This window comes from Notechis scutatus, chromosome 4, assembly GCF_049901735.1.
Source record: "Notechis scutatus isolate UNSWTSFEM ecotype Mainland chromosome 4, rNotScu1.2, whole genome shotgun sequence".
In the NCBI taxonomy this organism is placed as follows: Eukaryota; Metazoa; Chordata; class Lepidosauria; order Squamata; family Elapidae; genus Notechis; species Notechis scutatus.
The window spans coordinates 69395222-69414052 of NC_142012.1; the positions used below are offsets into that span (position 1 = coordinate 69395222).

Here is an 18831-nt window from a genome sequence, read left to right on the forward strand (position 1 = left end):
CAGCATGGCTGCATAAAGATCTCTCTAACAAATTGAAAGACAAAAAGAACAAGTACAAACAATAGAACTAACTTAGTTGTGGACACATAACTAAGGCTCAATATCAGCAGATAGCCACAATCTGCAAAGACGAAGTCAGGAAAGCAAAGGCTCAGAATGAACAAAGACTTGCAATAAAAGTCAAAGATAATTTTTAAAAGTTTCTTCCAACATATAAATACGGTAACAAGAAAAAAATCAAGGAAACAGTCAGTCCACTAAAGAGAAGACGGGAGGAAGGTAACAGGCAGCAGAGAGAAAGAAGAACTGCTTAATTCATTCTTTGCATCGGTCTTTTTCTCTATAGCAAAAAGAAACTATAATCCAACCTACCAAAAACATAACTGTAAAAGACAAACTAGAAATAAAAGTTAAAATAAGCAAAAAGATGGTAAGAGAATACCTGTCTGGTTTTGATGAATACGAACCAGGACCTGATGGGTTGCATCCCAGAGTTCTAAAGGAGCTGGCAGGTGTCATCTCAGAACCACTGCACCATATCTTTCAAAAATCCTGGAGCACCGGGGGACTATCAGAGGACTGAAAAAGAGCTGATGTACTTCCCACCTTAAAAAAGGGGGGTGGGGGGAACAGACCCAGGAAACTACAGACCAATCAGCCTAACATCAACATCCGGGAAGATACCTGAAAATATAATAATCTGTTAAAAATCAATCTGTTTAAATTATGAAAATCAGTTTGTCTAATTCCTGGCTTGACATTTGGAATTGCTTGGAGGGATTCTGAAAAGCAGTGTGTTGGGCAGCAGCAATTACTGTTTCACCTATCTTTAGTGATGTACATGCATGATATTTGTAGTGAAAATTAACAGTATATTAAAAAATAAAATATTTAACAGATTTAACAGATTAACAGAGTTCAAAGGGTCCTTCTAGGTTGTCTAGTCCAGGGATCCCCAACCTTTTCGACGCTGCGCCCGGTTCCGGCATCAGCTGGGTGCCATGCCCGGTACGGCGTCAACTGGGTGCCGCCATCTTTTTATGCGAAAAGGCGCTTCCGGTGGCGTCACCGAGCGCTGTTTCGTCAAAAAGATGGCGGCATGCCTTCGGTGAGCTTTTTCGGGTAGAAATGGCTTTCTACCGGAAAAGCTCACGAAGCGCTGGCGCCGCCATGTTTTATACGGCGCTTCCGGTGAGCTTTCTACCCGGAAAAGCTCACCGGGCGCTTTTTACCAAAAAGATGGCGGCGCCCAGCAACCAGCGGCCCGGTAAGGCTTGTTCCGCGCCCGGTACCGGTCCGCGGACCGGCGGTTGGGGACCCCTGGTCTAGTCCAACCTGTCGCCCAAACAGGAGAGTCTACACCTTTTTTGACAGATGGCAGATGACAATCCAATCTCTTCTTGAAGGCTTCCAGTGATGAAGCTCCCACAACTTCTGAAGGCAAGGTCTTCCACTGGTTGATTGTTCTCACTGTCAGAAAAATTCTCCTTATTTCCAGGCTGAACCTCTCCTTGTTCAGTTTCCATCCATTATTCCTTGTCTGGCCTTTGGGTGCTTTGGAAAATAGCTTGACTCCCTCCTCTCTGTGGCAGCCTCTCAAATATTGGAAGACCACTATCATGTCTCCCCTGGTCCTTCTCTTCACTAGACTAGCCAAACCCAGTTCCTGTAATCGTTCTTCATATCTTTTTATCTCCCGTCCCCTAATCATCCTGATTGCTCTGCTCTACACTTTTTCTAGAGTCTCAAAATCTAGTGTGGTGACCAAAACTGGATTTAGTATTCTAGGCGTGGTCTTACTAAGGCTTTATAGAGTGGTATTATTACCTCACTTAATCTTGATTGCATCCCTCTGTTAATGCAATTTAGGATTGCATTGGCTTTTTCGGCTGCCGCCGCATACTGTAGGCTCATATTTAATTGGTTGTCCACTAAGATGCCAAGATCCCTCTCAGTTACTGCTATTAAGCCTGGTTTCACCCAGTCTATATGTATACTTTTGGTTTTTATTGCCACTTGTCATTTGAAATGGAATTGCAGAAAAACGAACTGAAACCATATGTGGAATTACAAAAAAAGTAAAACCCTAAGTAATTTTAAACTGTTTATCTAAACAGTAATGATTTGGACTGGGACTTTAGAAAGGAAACTTTTTCATGTGTACATAGACATGTAAAACAGTCCTCTTTCTGCTAAATTACCAGCAAGATTTTGAAAGTTTCTGTCTTGTTACACACCTTTTAATTGGTACTCATATAGGAAAGAACCGACATTAGATAAATAAGAACAAGTAGGAAAAAATATGCAGCTGGTCATCCCAAAACTGTTTTTCAAAAAGGCAACTGGACGTTCCTGGTTTTTCTTTGAAATTGTTTTGCTTCACATCATGAAGCTTCTTCAGTCAGAAAGTCCAGTTGCCTCCTCTCTGTGGCAGCCTCTCAAATATTGGAGAGACCACTATCATGTCTCCCCTGGTCCTTCTCTTCACTAGACTAGCCAAACCCAGTTCCTGTAATCGTTCTTCAGCTGTATTTTTTTCCCCCCCCCCCCCAAAATCTCCCGTCCCCTAATCATCCTGATTGCTCTGCTCTACACTTTTTCTAGAGTCTCAAAATCTAGTGTGGTGACCAAAACTGGATGCAGTATTCTAGGCGTGGTCTTACTAAGGCTTTATAGAGTGGTATTATTACCTCACTTAATCTTGATTGCATCCCTCTGTTAATGCAATTTAGGATTGCATAATTAGACAATAAATCCAAATATTAAAAAAAATACTATAATAAAAATTTTATAATAACATCAATACCATAATTTTATTAAACTCGCAATATTCTAAACCTCTACTATTATTAAGTTTTAAAGCCAATCATTTTTAAACATTTAACATTTTAATCTCTTGTCCACTCTTAACCATGCCAAGATCCCTCTCAGTTACTGCTATTAAGCCTGGTTTCACCCAGTCTATATGTATACTTTTGGTTTTTATTGCCACTTGTCATTTGAAATGGAATTGCAGAAAAAACGAACTGAAACCATATGTGGAATTACAAAAAAAGTAAAACCCTAAGTAATTTTAAACTGTTTATCTAAACAGTAATGATTTGGACTGGGACTTTAGAAAGGAAACTTTTTCATGTGTACATAGACATGTAAAACAGTCCTCTTTCTGCTAAATTACCAGCAAGATTTTGAAAGTTTCTGTCTTGTTACACACCTTTTAACTGGTACTCATATAGGAAGGAACCGACATTAGATAAATAAGAACAAGTAGGAAAAAATATGCAGCTGGTCATCCCAAAACTGTTTTTCAAAAAGGCAACTGGACGTTCCTGGTTTTTCTTTGAAATTGTTTTGCTTCACATCATGAAGCTTCTTCAGTCAGAAAGTCCAGTTGCCTTTTGAAAAGCATCTTTGGGAGAACCGTGACCTGGGTGATTAAGAATCTCCATAGACACCCAGCTGGTGAGGCAAGCTGTTAAATATCAAACTGAAAGCTTATCTTTTCTGCTGGGCACTGACAATATTACTCAATAATGAAATCTTGAAAGATAATGCCAAGGTTGCAACAATTCCACTCTTAAGTATGAACTGTCTCCACTCCTGCACTAACACAACATAATGCAATTTTTTAAAGGTGGTCACTTAGTTGCTCATCTTCAAGTTTTGATCTCCTTGATAATCAAACAAGTCTGAATATAGAGCTGGTACCCTACCATTAGTACACTTTTTAATTGTATTTGTTATTCATGGGGACAAGAATGATGCCTTTGTGAAAGACTCTTATGTTTTACACAGACAAAAAAGGAAGATGTAGCCCCAGCATATAAAAGAATGAACAATTTTATCGAATAATTGCAAAGAAAGGTAAAAGGTAGATAATGCAACTATCTTTTACTTTATCTTTGTATTTTTAACCTCCTAACTGCTGCAGCATTTAACAGGAAAATAAAAATAAATACAGCATAAGAAATGGAAGGCCAATAGCTATTTTCATATCACGGTAATGCTAACTGTCCTCATTATACTTAGAATTGCTATTGTTTTTTAAAATACAGAAAGGTAAAATCAAATTGTATGAAAAAGCAAGAATAGAATCAATATGGAGAGAAGAATGGTGGAACTTGGGATACTGAAATTTATAAGTAATGAAGACAGTGAAATGTTTAAAAGAAATGTTCCTGTGTCACTGGGGAAAAAAGATAAATTACATAAATATACAAATTACCCAAATGGGAATAAAGGAAGATGCTCCTGTAATTGCAGCTGTTAGATTAGAAATTTTTAATTAGAAATTGAAGGCCACCAACTAGGGGTGCTTGTCACCTTCCAAATTCTATGTACTTTATCATTTCTCAAAGGTAGAGCTAAACACTAGTGAGGCCTGAGCTCACATTGGCAATTCGACACAAAACTCACATGGTTGTCTAGAAAAAGTTACCATTAACCTGGCTTCTTTCAGGGGTTATTAAGAGGATAATTTAGTCTAAATGTATCCTGAGGAAAGACATTGCACAGATAGTCCTGGGTCACAATTGGGACTAGAACTTCCATTGCTAAACAAGGCAGTGTGAGTTGTGCCTGATTTTACAACCTTTTCTGTCACTGTTGTTAAACAGTTGTTAAGTTGATCAGAGGATTATTAAGTGATCTGGCTGTCTCCATTGACTTTGCTTGTTGGAAGCTGGCTGAGATAATAGTGACCATATGACTCTGGGATGCTACAACCGTATTATAAATACATGTCAGTTGCCAAGCACCTAAATTTTGATGATGTGACTGTGCAACAGTCATGGAGACCAGTTGTAGATCACTTTTTTTCAGTGTCATTGTAACTTTGAATAGTTAAACAAATGGTTGTAAGTCAAGGATTACCTGTAATGTAGCTGTGCAGTCTATCACTAAGTTAAGATTCAATTTGCTTATTTATAAAACAATTGTCATGTAAAATGCAAATTAATATTTTTACAGAGGCATTGTTTTAATTGCAAGACTGTTTAGAAAAGTCTTCAGTGATTTATTAATGGTACTTTTGTATTTAGAACACTGGTTGGGAATAAAGTTGTGGATTAAACAGAAGAGTAAACCACTCACTTCCAACAACTATCACAATATATTAATGCTAAGAACTCTCAGAAGTATTTACACTTTCATAACAAATAGGCACTATGTTAAGAACTATGAGATTATTTACATCTTGAATTACAACTTCTCTTCAGGTTAGTTAGTAGATATGTAGTTTATATTTTGAGCATCTGAGTATTTAATCAGTTTAGATGCTTTATGATGAAACATTTTTCACAATTTTATTTAGTGCTATAATCTGTTGCTTAGGAGAGTCCTTGCTATAATTGCTATCTTAAACTACTCCTCCAAAGAATATTTTTTGTGATTTACCTGAATTAAGGCTGCACAACTTTGAGTACAGCTTAATAAAGGGTGTTGGGTGTGAAGAAGCACCTAATCAGGAAAATAAGGGGGGTAATGGTTCCAAAAGAAGCCAACTCACCAACATTTGCAAACATATAGACAGAAATGTTTGAAACTGAGAAATATTACCATCCTTGGTTAAACACAAGGCAGGAAGCTTCTAAAGTGCTATTGTAACTTTTATTATTTTAAAGAAAATGGCAACAAGTGACCTTAACATACTTTACTTTTTTATTTATTTGCAGCTTATTTTTTAAATGGTCAGTGGCATCCTATTCCCAGCTAAAATTGGCCCAATGATGTGAAATTATCAGGAGCAATCGCCTTTCAATGGATGCCTTCATATTGATTGGGTCCTTGCTCTTATCAGATCAGTTGAATTAGCAATGCAAATAATCACAGTATTGTGGACTTTACAGAATTCTGAAACATATAAAATATACAATATAATCCAAGAGAACATTTTGGAAAAACATCTAAGCATTTGTGTTGACAGCAAACAACACTAATGCTACATGAAATGGACTTTTTTTTACATATGTGCAACATCCACCTCAAACATGCATTTATAAACAGTAAAGAAATACCTTAACAAATACAATACACAAACTGTTACACAAAACAAAAATTCAAGGCTGAAAGTGTAAGAAGCATATATACAAAATCACATTGCTCTAACAGATCAGGAGTTTGCGAAAATGCAGCATTGATTTATACAAAGTAGAAAAGTTAATCATAAAAAATTAGTTTATTTCTCTTCCTTGGCATTCTGGTTATTTTCATACTTCCTAGAAATCTTTCCTTTCAGTTTGGAAAATAAACATCTAATGATCCTTTCAATTCCTATAAATTACAGTTTTGTAAAAGCTATCTCAATCCATGTCAAAAGAATGGTTCAAAATATTTTATTTACAAACAATTAACAAAATTGAAATAAGTATTTGTGTTTTTAAATTCTCATGAAAAAATGTATTTAGCATTTCAAGATAGATGTTTCATTAAGCATGTCTTGAAGACTTTATACATATGATTTCCAAGAACAAAAGCTAATTCTTTACATTTATAAGGGAAATGTTGCAACTGTGAATTGTATTAGCAACTCAATTAAGTGAAAAATATTTTCTTTGGGTCAGGCACAGTAATAGTTCTAATAGTGTCACTGAAATATTAATTTCATTTATGCCTCACCTGTAAGCAGGACAGGTAATGTAGTTAACAAGAAAAATAAAAAAGTAAGTTAAAAGCAACCAAATTAAGCAAACAGAAATAAAATTTAAAACACATACTTATAACAAAATTCATAATCAAAGCACTATGGCATACTGCTAAAAAGAATGTTTAAAACCTGTTGTTCATTCCTTTTCTAAAATTGTGTGTGGTTGTGCAAAATTTCCCTATTTGTGAGCTTCCTTCTGAATGAGGTGCTGAAGCAGCAGAATAAAAGCTCTGGCTCTTTACAACAACAATCATTTTGTCTTTTTTGCCTCCCCTGCAGTTGCTGCTGTTCCAAAATATGTATGTGGGTGGGGGGGGAGAGAGGAGCATCTTCAACACAATTGTCCCTACAGATCATTGTACCTAGAAAAAGTCAAAGCAAAACAAATTACTAGGTGCTAAATTGTTTTAAGGTGTAAGCACGAAATAACTAAGACGTATCTAACTATTGCTAGACTCAGTTGGCTCAGGAATAATAGAAGGTAAATTTATGGAATGTGGAAGTAGTTTTTGCCACAGATGCTACCTGGAGACAAGATATACTGTATGTAGATTTGTAACGGATTGTATGAAATGGTAATTTCAAGGAAAGCATAATGCCACTCACAAATTATTTATTTATTTAAAAGCCTTGAACGGCCATTCATCTTAAAACCACAACTCTGGACAGCTCAGAAAGTTATGTAAAACCAAACGTCATAAAACAATAACAGCAAAAAAACAGTGAAAGCAGAAACAAATTTGAAGCACCAGAACCAATCCAATGCAACTAATATTACTATCTTCCATCTCCAACTTCACCCTGTCCAGGCTTGGGGGAATAGCCAGTTCTTAAGAATTAGTTGAACCCTCATCTTTGCTTCTGATTTCTTTCGTAATCACAGGCATCCATGAACTGGAGAGAGGGGACCAAATGATGAAATAGAAAAATCTGATTTCCAGCTCCAGCTCTGCCTTTTTTCTACCTGCATGGCAGGACATAGTAATGTATGTTTTATCATTCTGATGACATCTCATTTGGCTACAGGCCCCCTGCATAGATCCTCAATCTTCTCTTTTAGAAAAAAAATCGGAAATACTATAGCCTTCACCAAGTTGGCAGAAATTTAGGGGTTCTGATAACTTAATTAAATGATAACTGGCAGAGGAATTTATTAATGAATAATTTTTAATGGAAAATTACAGAGGTTTTTTTTAAAAAATTGGGAGATATCTTAATTGGGTTGCTGTAGGGGCAAAGATTCTGGTTATGATTTTAATGGCTTTTGAATTGTAGGTCTGATTTTAAAAAAATTCTGAGTGTTTATGTGGAGTCAGTGGTATACAAATAATCAGTCAATAAATATATTTCAATAAATTTGCATAATGACTTCTAGCAAGCTGATTTACAGTTCCCATAGACATGTACAACAATTCATTAAGAGTTATGGCTAGTTTTCCTTCCAACCTATATAACCTATCTCAATTTAAGATAGTGATTTAGTCATTTTATTGAGCTGCACTTCCATAAATTCATCATGTCAAAATCTTTTTTATTTAACAGAAGAGTAATTTTAAACATGGAACTACTGCATTTTACAGCAACCATTAGGCAATATTGCACAGACTTTTAAGTAGTAATAATTTGTTGGGTTTATATTAGGACAATACCCAATGGTCTATAAAAGAGATTTTTGAACTACATTTGTAAGCATTGTTAAACTATCTTCATGTAAAATTGGATGCTAAAATATATTCATTTGCACAATTTCACATTGGGGGCAATAAATATCAGATAAAGTAGCCATAACAATAGTACTTAGACTTATATACCACTCCATGGTGTTTTACAGCACTGTCTGGGCAGTTTACAATGTCAGCATATTGAAAATAAAAAAATATATGAAAATAAAAAAAATATTCTAGGTAGATCAGATGAGGAAGTATAAGTTTGCAAATGAGGGTGCATTTCATCAATTGCTACAATGAGATTTAATAAAGAAAATCTTAACATTTAGTCTACTTTGATATTTGGTTTTGGGTTAGTAAATGCTGGATGTCTATTTTCATAAAGTTGTGTTGAAAAAAAAGGCAATAGAACTTTCAATTCAGAAATTTCATTCAGAAGTTCTCCAGCCAAAAGGCTTCTAATGATTTTGTTCCCCCACTTTAAGGACAGAGATATTCAATACAGAGCACAAAGATGTGAAAAGGCTGAAATGTGTGTAATGACAGCACAACACATAGAGAAAGAGCTCAGCAGAATGGTGGATGGACATAGATGGCTTTTGTTCCTCACTAAGTTCACATCCAAAATTGATCAGAATAATAGACATGTTCTGATATTGTTATACAGTATTTGCTCAGAGTCTTTCTGACTGAAAAACATATCTGCTTGATTAAATAAATAATAAAATAATAAATAAATAAATAAATAAATAAATAAATAAATAAGTGAGGCTCTGGGATTGAGTAAAACTTCTCAATTGTCATATCCATTATCCATACAGATTCAATCAAATGTTGGCACCACTTTGTTTTTAATCTTATGGTGGCATTAGCTTTTCAGATACGACAAAGAACAGTGATAGAGGTAGGAAGGCCTCTCATTGTCATGCAATAATATTCTTATGAGGCAAGCCATTAGTTCCAATTGATCTTAGCTTCACAGGTGATATTTTATCAGATTTCCAAGGTCCAGAGATAAAAGGTGAATGAAAAGAGAGACGTTTATTTCATTAGTTTGTGTTTAATGCCAAATCATTTACAAAGCTTTGACAAGTACAAGTTTTAGTGAGCTTGGAGATAACTAATTGGTATCAGTTTTTGATAATGACCAGTTTTAGGAATCATAGTAGGAAACACACAAACATTTGGATATGGGGCAATTTATGAGTATTAGAGAAAAGATCTGGAACAGGGTTTTGTGAAGTGCCTGTAGGAATTACTACCTAATAACTACCTAGAGATGTATGTTTGGGGTTATTTTAAAGTATTTTTGGAAATCAGATTTTAAAGCAATGACTTGAACTGAAATTTGGAAATATTTTTTTATGAATGTCAAGAAAATTGATCATGTATGGAGCTATCTCCTGACCATCAGCCCAAATATATTCTGTTAATTGTGTCTACTTTCCATGCTGCCAGTGAATTAATGTTTTTACCAAATCATAATATTAAGTATTTACACATACAGTTTGATAGAATAGTGAGAGGGCACACACTTCTCTGTAAAAAGTTTGTCTCAATCAAAAGGGAATTCAGTCAAGGTTTATTTGAACAAGGCACTTTGTTGCAAACATGGATTCATATTTCATGGATTTCAATACCACTCTCAAGAGTGAAGGCATAGGCACAGCGTGAGGAGATTCTTTGAACTAAACCTAAATTCACCTTCAAAGAAAATCTGATATTAGAATAACACTTCAACAATGAAGGAGGAAAATACTATAGTACTAATGAAACTCCAAATTTCCTGAGACATTTAGATTGGAAAAAGCAGCAGAGGATTTGTTATATAGTAGGGGAGGAGTAATTGAATATAATTAAAAGTGATATTTTAACTCAGTGTTTCTCAGCCTTGGCAACTTTAAGGTATTGCATTGGCTGGGGAATTTGGGAGTTAAAAGTCCATACATCTTAAAGTTGTCAAACTTGAGGAGTGCTGAGTTAACTCTTGACTTAATGAAGATTATCACATAGAATTATTTCAATCAATCCTGTCCAAAAGGTTCCCTTTTTTGATCAGCTTTTATTGTAATTGTACTGGGGCCTCCAAATGAAGATACATGGCTTATTTGCTAAATTGCATTAACTAAACTGAGGTTTTCTGCCTTTTTTTAAATAAAAGATGTGCTGAAAAAGTATTTTACTTGGACATCCATCATTTTTAGGAGGATCACCTCAATGAGCAAATGCTCTGGGAGACAAGTAGTAGAACACAATAGTCACATTCATTGCTCATTTTATTTCTTAAGGACAATTTATTTCAACTTTTCACCCATTCCCATGAATATTGCACAATAGGAAATTCTGCTGTGTTGTATTCTGAATGATATATGCTAGATGGATTACAGCCTGAGTTACACAAAAGCTGGCAACTTTTGACAGTAATCTCATCTTTTAATAGGTAGATGACAGCCCTAGTAGAACAATACTGCTCACCTGTAAAAAAAAAATTGTATTAAGAGATAACTCTATTGAGATTGCCAAATTTTTTAGGGTTCTATATGCTCAATGCATATATGTTGAGCTGTGTGTGTACTGTCATCTACGATCATTGTGTACTTCTGAGATACAGAATCTCAACTTGTGAATGTTGTATGAGCAATAACAGTGGCTGGTTTTATATTCAATGTCAAACGCATCGGATTTCAGCTAGGATAACATTTATGAATTTACCATTGAATATGTGATACTAAACTCATACTCAAATAGGAATAAGTTTTAAAAGCTTAAACATACCAAGTTCCAACACATAAAAACAGGAGAAATGGGGACTTCCGGTTTGAGCTTCTTCGGCGATGGACCAAAATCCACGATCATGTGCAGTTTCGATCCGTGCTCGCCACTGGAGCGCCCCAAGCCGGCTGGATTCAGGGATAAACTATCCCATAGAGGTGGTGAAGAGGGGGGAGACCACCAGCAGGGTTGAGGAGAGCCACATCTCTCCTCCTCAGCTGGCCATTACTCCCTTTCCCGAAGGAGGTTGCAGCGGTGGTCAGAAATGGCCACCTCAAAGAAGAACTTGACCGGAAAAGAATGTGCAGGAGGAAGATAAGAAGAGAAAGTTTTGGTTGACTGGATTAAACTGAAAAAGCAACAATGTAAGGTACCCTGGAATTTGAACTATAAAAAATAACATTGTTCCCAAAGAAGACTTTGAAGCAGCAAAGGAGAGGGGGAAGGGAAAGGATTTGGCTTTTTTTTTCTTCCCTTCCTTATACTGACAGCTAAGAGATTTAAGTAAGAAATTGACAAAAATCCACTTTGACATCAATAGGCATTTAAGCTGAAATTAAAATGTCAAAGGGATAATAAAGACTTTTGGATACTCAAAAACCTTTAAAAGCAGGAAAGGAGAGAAAAGGAAAGAATAAAAGGGCGGGATCTGGAAAAATGGAGGAGACTGCCTGGAACTAAAAGGAACTTACAGTGAAACAAGATTCCGAAAAGATACATTCTAACTGAAACTTTGTAACAAAATAATAGAACCCCAGGAGGAGAAAGTGGAAAAAAAGAAGCAAGAAGAAACAGTTTGGATTATTTGGATTACTTGGTGATTTTTGGATTTTTGGCTATTGGATTTAAATGACTAAAATCAATCGGGTGGTTGTTTAAAAGTGTTTAAAATGGCATCACTTTTAGAAGAACTGAAAATGGAACTTAAAAAACAGAAAGAAGATGCACAAGAAGGAAGAGGTTCTTTTGGCTTCATATTTCACTTTTTAGAAATGGAGATTTGGAACTATGAGAAACAACAAGAAACGCTTGTAGAACAAGAAGATTGGGACAAAGAAGAAGCCATCTTTAATGATCAAGTAATTTTATGGGGGGGGAAGGAAAGGTGGGGAAGAGAGTGAAAAGTTTAAGATTTTAAAACTCCCCCCCAAAAAAAAAATAGTTTGAAAAATAATTACAATATTAGGAAGCAACAGAAGAGAGGATCACAGAAGAGAGAATTAGAAGTAGAGAGACAAGGGGGCAAAAAGGGGAGGGAGAAGAAGAGTGGGAAGAAGGAAAGGAAAGGAAGTATGATATTCAATTGAAAAGAAATGTTAAAGATGTTAAGATTCTAACTAATATTAATGATAGAATTGAATTGGAATGGAATGAGTGTTTTATTTATTATTGTGAGAAAGAGAGAGAGAGAGAGAGAGAGAGAGAGAGAGAGAGAAAATAGTATGTATTTTAAGAATGTACCAAGCAGAATTTGATTAGAAGTTATGTACTATATTGAATGTTATAATTTTAAAGGCATAAATTGACATTTAAATAAGAGTTGAATGGATAAAATTAAAATATATAAAGGTGTCATACTCCAATTAGTAACTACAGGGGAAAATTTGTTTAATGAGAAAAGATAATATGAAATTGAAACAGGGCAGACAAAAGTATAAACATGATTGGAAAGACATTGAAAAAGATATATAATTGAATTTAGATATGAGATAATTAAAAACAAAGTTGAGAAAACCAAGGGAGGGGAAAAATTATGGAGAAAATGTTAAAATAGTAATAAGATATGGAATAGAACACAAAGATGAATATGAAGTTGAGTTTGTGTCTGTATGAAGAAGTGATAACCCAGGATCATGCTATTCTCAAAAAAGATGTTTTATTTGTATTATGTTTTTGTGGAAACCCAAATAAAATTTATATTAAAAAACAACAACAGGAGAAATGGCAAATTATTTGGCTGTTGCCAAATCACTCTCGAGCTTAGACCATTGAGAGAGATTTTTGTGTAATTGTCAATTAAATTAAACTGACAATTAAACTCTATTTTATCAAAACATGCTCTTTTTTAGCTAAACCATTTTTAATAAGCCAGAAATAATTTGAAAAAGATACCAGTCATTGATTTAACTTGAGTAGGAAACTTGTGTGTGTTTATTTAAAACTACTTTCTACTGTTCAACAGAGCTTACTTTCACTTAAAATGATTTTAGGATTACATTAATTTATGAAAATAAGACTTCATTGATAAGAGAATTTTGGGCTAACATTTAATATCCCTTTTCATATTGTTTGTTTTCTGAACAGAGGAAAATAGAGCTATTTCCCTGCTTGATTTAACATTACCAGTGTCTGTTATTCATACCTTCTATCATACCCAGGGCTATCACAGTGGCGACTGGTGGGCTGGATGTGTCATGTGCAGGCCATGCCGCCCCTCCCAGCTCTGGGGGGGAAATGTTGTGATACGTCACATGACGGCAACGTGATGGCGCAAGTTTGACACATGTGTTCTAGAGCAATGTTAGTCTCAGCAACTGTAAGGCATGTGGCCTTCAATTCCTAGAATTCCCCAGCCAGAATGCTTTAAATATATATGCTCTATTTCCTAGTCTGATGCCTTAAACGAAGACTGAGTAAGCAAATTTAACAGGTTTGCATCCTGCTCACTGTAAACTATGATGGCAAGGAACTGCAGCATAAAATTAGCTGGGGATGGAAACTTTTATTTCACATGAATTTTCTTAACCTTATTTCAGTCAACAATTTCACTTTAACACACTTAGTAATGGGATGATCTGTGTGAGAATCAGAAATCTCCAGCTCTTTTTTGGATTGATAGTTGTTTATTGGGAGCCATTATAAGAAATAATGGGAGCCAGTTTAATATAGTCATTAGGGCATAGCAATAGCACTTAGACATAGCTTCATAGTGTTTTGCAGTCCTCTCTAAGCGGTTTAAGAGTCAGCATATTGCTCCCAATAATGTGGGTCCTCATTTTACTAACCTTGGAAGGATAGAAGGCTGAGTCAACCTTGAGCCAATCAGAACTGAACTCCTGGGAATGGGCAGTGAATTAGCCTGCAATACTACATTCTAACCATGGCTCTTGAGGCTAGAAGCTGAGAGACTATGAATTCTAGACCTGCCTTGGGCACAAATCCAACTGGGTGACCTTAGGTCGGCCACTCCTTTTCTGCCCTAGAAAGCAGGCAATGGAAAAAACATTTCTAAAATTTTGCCAATAAAACTTAAGGGACTAATCCAGGCAGTTATCAGGAATCAACAATAATTTAAAGACAACAAACAAATAAATGAAAACCCATGTGTTCAACTGTGTCTTCTCAAGTTTTGCAACAGATGCTTTGAAGTAAATTTTCAGCAATTATATGTTAATGTTTCAATTTCCAGTTCTGTAAACACTATATATTTACAGATTAAGTCAAAGCAAAGTGGTTCTATATCCTGAGTTTTCAATGATATGATAAGTACAAGCTTTCATACTAAGGGCACTTTGGCATAATAAACTCACTGTGTGTAACTGATGAGGTCTAATTGCTAAAGGACATTATCAACAGGTGTGAACTGAATCTTGAGATGGTTCACACCTCCATTACGCCCACCCTCTCACCTTTGATTAGTTATGACCATCCATCATTGCACAGAAAATTATACTATTATACTTTTATTCATGAATCTTAGCTCCCTCCTTAAAAAAGAAGGGCTGGGAACTATGAAGAAGTTTGCCACCAAACTATTTAACAAAGAAATAGATGGTTTCTACAGCTTCTAGGAAATCAGTTGTAATATATACCGGTAATAATAATATAATTACTAATAATATATACTGATACTTTTGGATAGTTTCATATCACATCATTTTTTTTGTATACACACACACACACACTGTATATATGCATACATGCTTTGGATCTCTACATGCAGCACCTCTCTACTATTCTTGAAAACAGCTATTGTCAGCAATTAGACTCTTAAAGTTAGGCCCTCTTTTTCAGTGTTGTGTGGTAATCTAAAAAAGTGACATTGCTTTCATTAACAGCAAAGGGAGGAGTGTGTGTTTGCATTCAGTTCAAAGGATATTCCAAATTGTTTTCAAAGGATGCTCTGTCAAGGGAGAAAGTCACAGAAAAAGGGGGAATCTGATGGTATATAATGAATATAACTTAAGATTTTTGTCCGTCGTCACACAACAGTGTAACTAAATTAAAAGAGAAATTTGTTATTCCCAGGAAAATTTTAAAAACATGATTTCTAAGATACAGTTAATGCAATATTGTGCTACTATAATGCCACTCTCAATGGGGGGCACTGTAAGATGATGTAATCGAAATACATCTGTAAGAAGTAATCACGCACCCCCCCTTCTAGAAGAATGAAATATTTGGGAGAATATTAAAAGAGACAGAATGTTATATTTCCCCAAAGGAGAAATGGAGAAACATGCTTCAGCCCCAATTTCCTGCACAGTAAAACAGCTTCCAACAGAAATCCTTAGAGATGGAGATTTTGGGCCCATTAAGAAGTCTGAGACAATCTATTCATAAACAAAACATCTTTAGCTCAGGGGTGATGGGATTAAGAAGGACAGGACATGACCTTTTAGGACATAATAGGATTAACCGACTACCATTTATCAAAAGACAAGTGCCTTCATTGCAGAATCCCCAGAACAGTTCAAAGTCACAGAAACCTATATAAATCCATCCTCTCACTCAACCATTTGGTCAGCTGTCCCAGAATCATATGCTGTTGGTGGCTGTGCTCATCAATAAACAGAATATTTCTTTCCAATCAGCCTCTATGTTATTTCCAATGTCTGAATGGACCTGGATTTTTCTTCTAACACATCCCTCTGAATTTGGTCCTTCATCTACATTGGTGTGGGAGGGAGGAGATCTACACTGTACTTGATCATGTTCCGCTCATAAAATAATTATTAATTGCTTTAGTAATACATAAAATAAATAGTCTTCCACCTTATAAAATAATGAAATAATAACAGGCCTTGGGACTATTTATGACACTTTATTCCTTTTTCATCATTTTGGGGCTATTTATTGGTGCTGCAAAAATTCAGATCACCAGTAGATGGCAACCAACAAGATAACAACATCTCCTCTTCCAGCTAACAATTTTGCTGATGTTTGCAGGCCAGATCTGATGATCCTATTCTGGGATACGTTATATCAAAGGGTTATAATTGCTATGCTATTGATTACTTGACTCTGGCATGCTTTCCCCCTCTAACTCAAAAGCAGAAGCTGCTATCTGAAGGTAGAGTTCAATGGGAGGCTTTTATTATCTACATTCCATCTTGATTTCAGTTTGGATTATTTTTCTCATGTCTGCTATTTGCATCAGGAAGAAACCATTATGGACACTAGAATCAGCTTTCATGAAAACAGAAACTGTAGGATGGAACACTATTTATTTGAATTAGAATAGCAAGAAGGAAAAAAAAAAGTCCTCTTTTCTCACCCTATCTCCTACCATAATAGTGGGCCAAATTTTGGTGGCCAAGATATGCTGCCAATGTTTACAATTTTGTAAAAGGACTGAAGACCAGGGAATGGTATTGCCCAAACCACACCCATAGAGTAGCTTGGTCTGGAGGATTTGGGAAATCCTCCCTTTTTTTAAAAAAAAAAAAAAAAAGGAGGGAGTCCATTTTAAAGCTTATTGTGAGATTTCAACTTTTTCCACCTCAAAATAAAAGATAATTTGTGCCACTGATTTTAGTGCTTTAGCAATTATAGTCAGAGAGGGGCTTTGAAGGTTGAATGATCTTGGTCAGGCAACCTTAGGGCTGTTCTCTGCTAAAGAAAAGGCATAAAAAAAAACTAATGATGTGACTAGAGATACATCCACATTGGCACCTAAAATAAATTTATGCCATAGCCACAGCTTTCCCCATGAAATGTAAATTTCTATTATCTGGCAAAAATAACCCATAAAGAATTCTCAATGTCTTTCCCTCTTCTCCCAACAATAACTCCCAGGATTCCTGGGATAGAGGGATGATAGTTAAAGCGATAACCTGATACAGGTTTAAAGTAGCCTTTAATGGAAGTAAAAATGAAAATATTTTTCTTCCAACAAAACTTAAAGTATTATGTTAAATCAATACACTACAGTAAAGCTTTGCAACTATTGTAGACTTCTACTGGTATATATTCCTTCTAGCATTGTCACTTCATAAAGGTATCCTTATTGACCGAATGTATGAATTGTAATCAAATATTAATTAAAGCTGCATAAATGTATATATAAATAAAGTAATAATTCTGAAGAATATAATTATCTTTGTTTAAAGGAAATCCATTAATTCATCACAGCAGTACTACTTTTCAAGAGATGAACTTTTATTATCTGAGAGAAAAACCATGTTCTTTCTAAGCTATTTCTTACCATCTCCAATATTTAAAGATGTGTATTAAAAGCATTAATCATTTGAAAAATATATGCTGCCTGTTTCAGCAGGAGCACATTTTAATTTACAAAAACGTTTTGACATTTACAAATTAATAAATTATTTAACAATGCTGTTCTTTTTCCCATCAATATTGGTAGACCTCTGTGTACCCATGTATTTTTTTTCACACTGTAAAATTATATATTGTTCTGGTAGCTTATTCATAATAAAAGACCTGCACTGAAAACCAATGTGTGATTTGTCAGGAGTTGTGTAGCTGGGTCTTCTTCTAAGTAAATGTGCATATGATTGAAGCTATCATCTGTCTTGTTTGCAAACAGATGTTTTAACTTTATTTGGAAAACACTGTTATGATGCCATTAGACATCAGTTTTGGAGGGGGTGGGATTAGACAGAATTTCATTTCACATTTTAAATGTTAAGGAAAAAAAAGGGAAGATTACCAGAAATAGGGTTAAACAAAACAGGAGAAAAACACGTGTCTTCAACATCTTTGCTCTTTGAAAGCAGATTTAAAAGAATGATGATATTCAAAGAGATACTTTTGGTTTTTTGGAATATACAGGGTTTAAACTGGGGTATATGAGTAAAAGCCCACTGAATAGGTGGACTCCGTACTGTGAATCTTCCTTAAGATTGACAGAAAGTGAAGAGAAGAAGAAATGGCGTCTAGGATGACTTGATGGAGGGATCACAGCATAACTCAGCGCACGTAATAAAGCCAATAGACAACATTAAAAAGAATAAAAGTGATAGGAAAGACCATTCTGGACCACTTGTCTATGGAATTAACATCAGTCAAATCTGGGATTTTGACTTTGAGCTTTGATGCTCTTCTCCGTAGTCGTCCCTTTTGGTGGGCAGTATGTCTGTCCAGGGTGTTTCTGCTGTTGGGGTCTTTCATAGTAGGTGGTCTCCGGTAATGGATGCTGGCACTATCATAAGAGTACATGGTGGCTCTCGGATCATTCAAACTTGCAAGCACATCGGAGCGGCTGACTTCATTTCTCATTTCCAAGGTAGTAAGAAGGATATTCCCACAGGTGTCAATCTAAAGGAGGATGACACTTTAGAAAGAGTCCCTGTATCTCTAGTGCTCTTTACATTCTTGCAAGTTACCCGAAACAATGGCCCACTCCAGATTGAATGACACTCTCCACATCCACCCCCCCAAAAAAGATTTAAAAAATGGAAAATCCATTCCTTTTAAGGACATCTTAAAAACTAATTTATTTAGTTCTGAATAGTCTTGTTGCTTTCAGTGAAGTTTAGATTAGTCAAAACTAGCTTCAAGCAC

The 18831-nt window shown here is 35.4% G+C and overlaps 1 protein-coding gene across 1 annotated transcript in view; it reads right to left on the reverse strand.

Moving 5' to 3' along the window:
* Positions 1-17449: 17449 nt before the first annotated feature.
* LOC113417445 (gamma-aminobutyric acid receptor subunit beta-1-like) overlaps positions 17450-18831 on the reverse strand; it is a 121915-nt gene continuing 120533 nt past the window's right edge. The window contains exon 8 of the mRNA XM_026675846.2: positions 17450-18585. Within this exon, the coding sequence (XP_026531631.2) occupies positions 18238-18585 (348 nt within the window). The 3' untranslated portion in view covers positions 17450-18237. The remainder of the gene's footprint in view (positions 18586-18831) is intronic.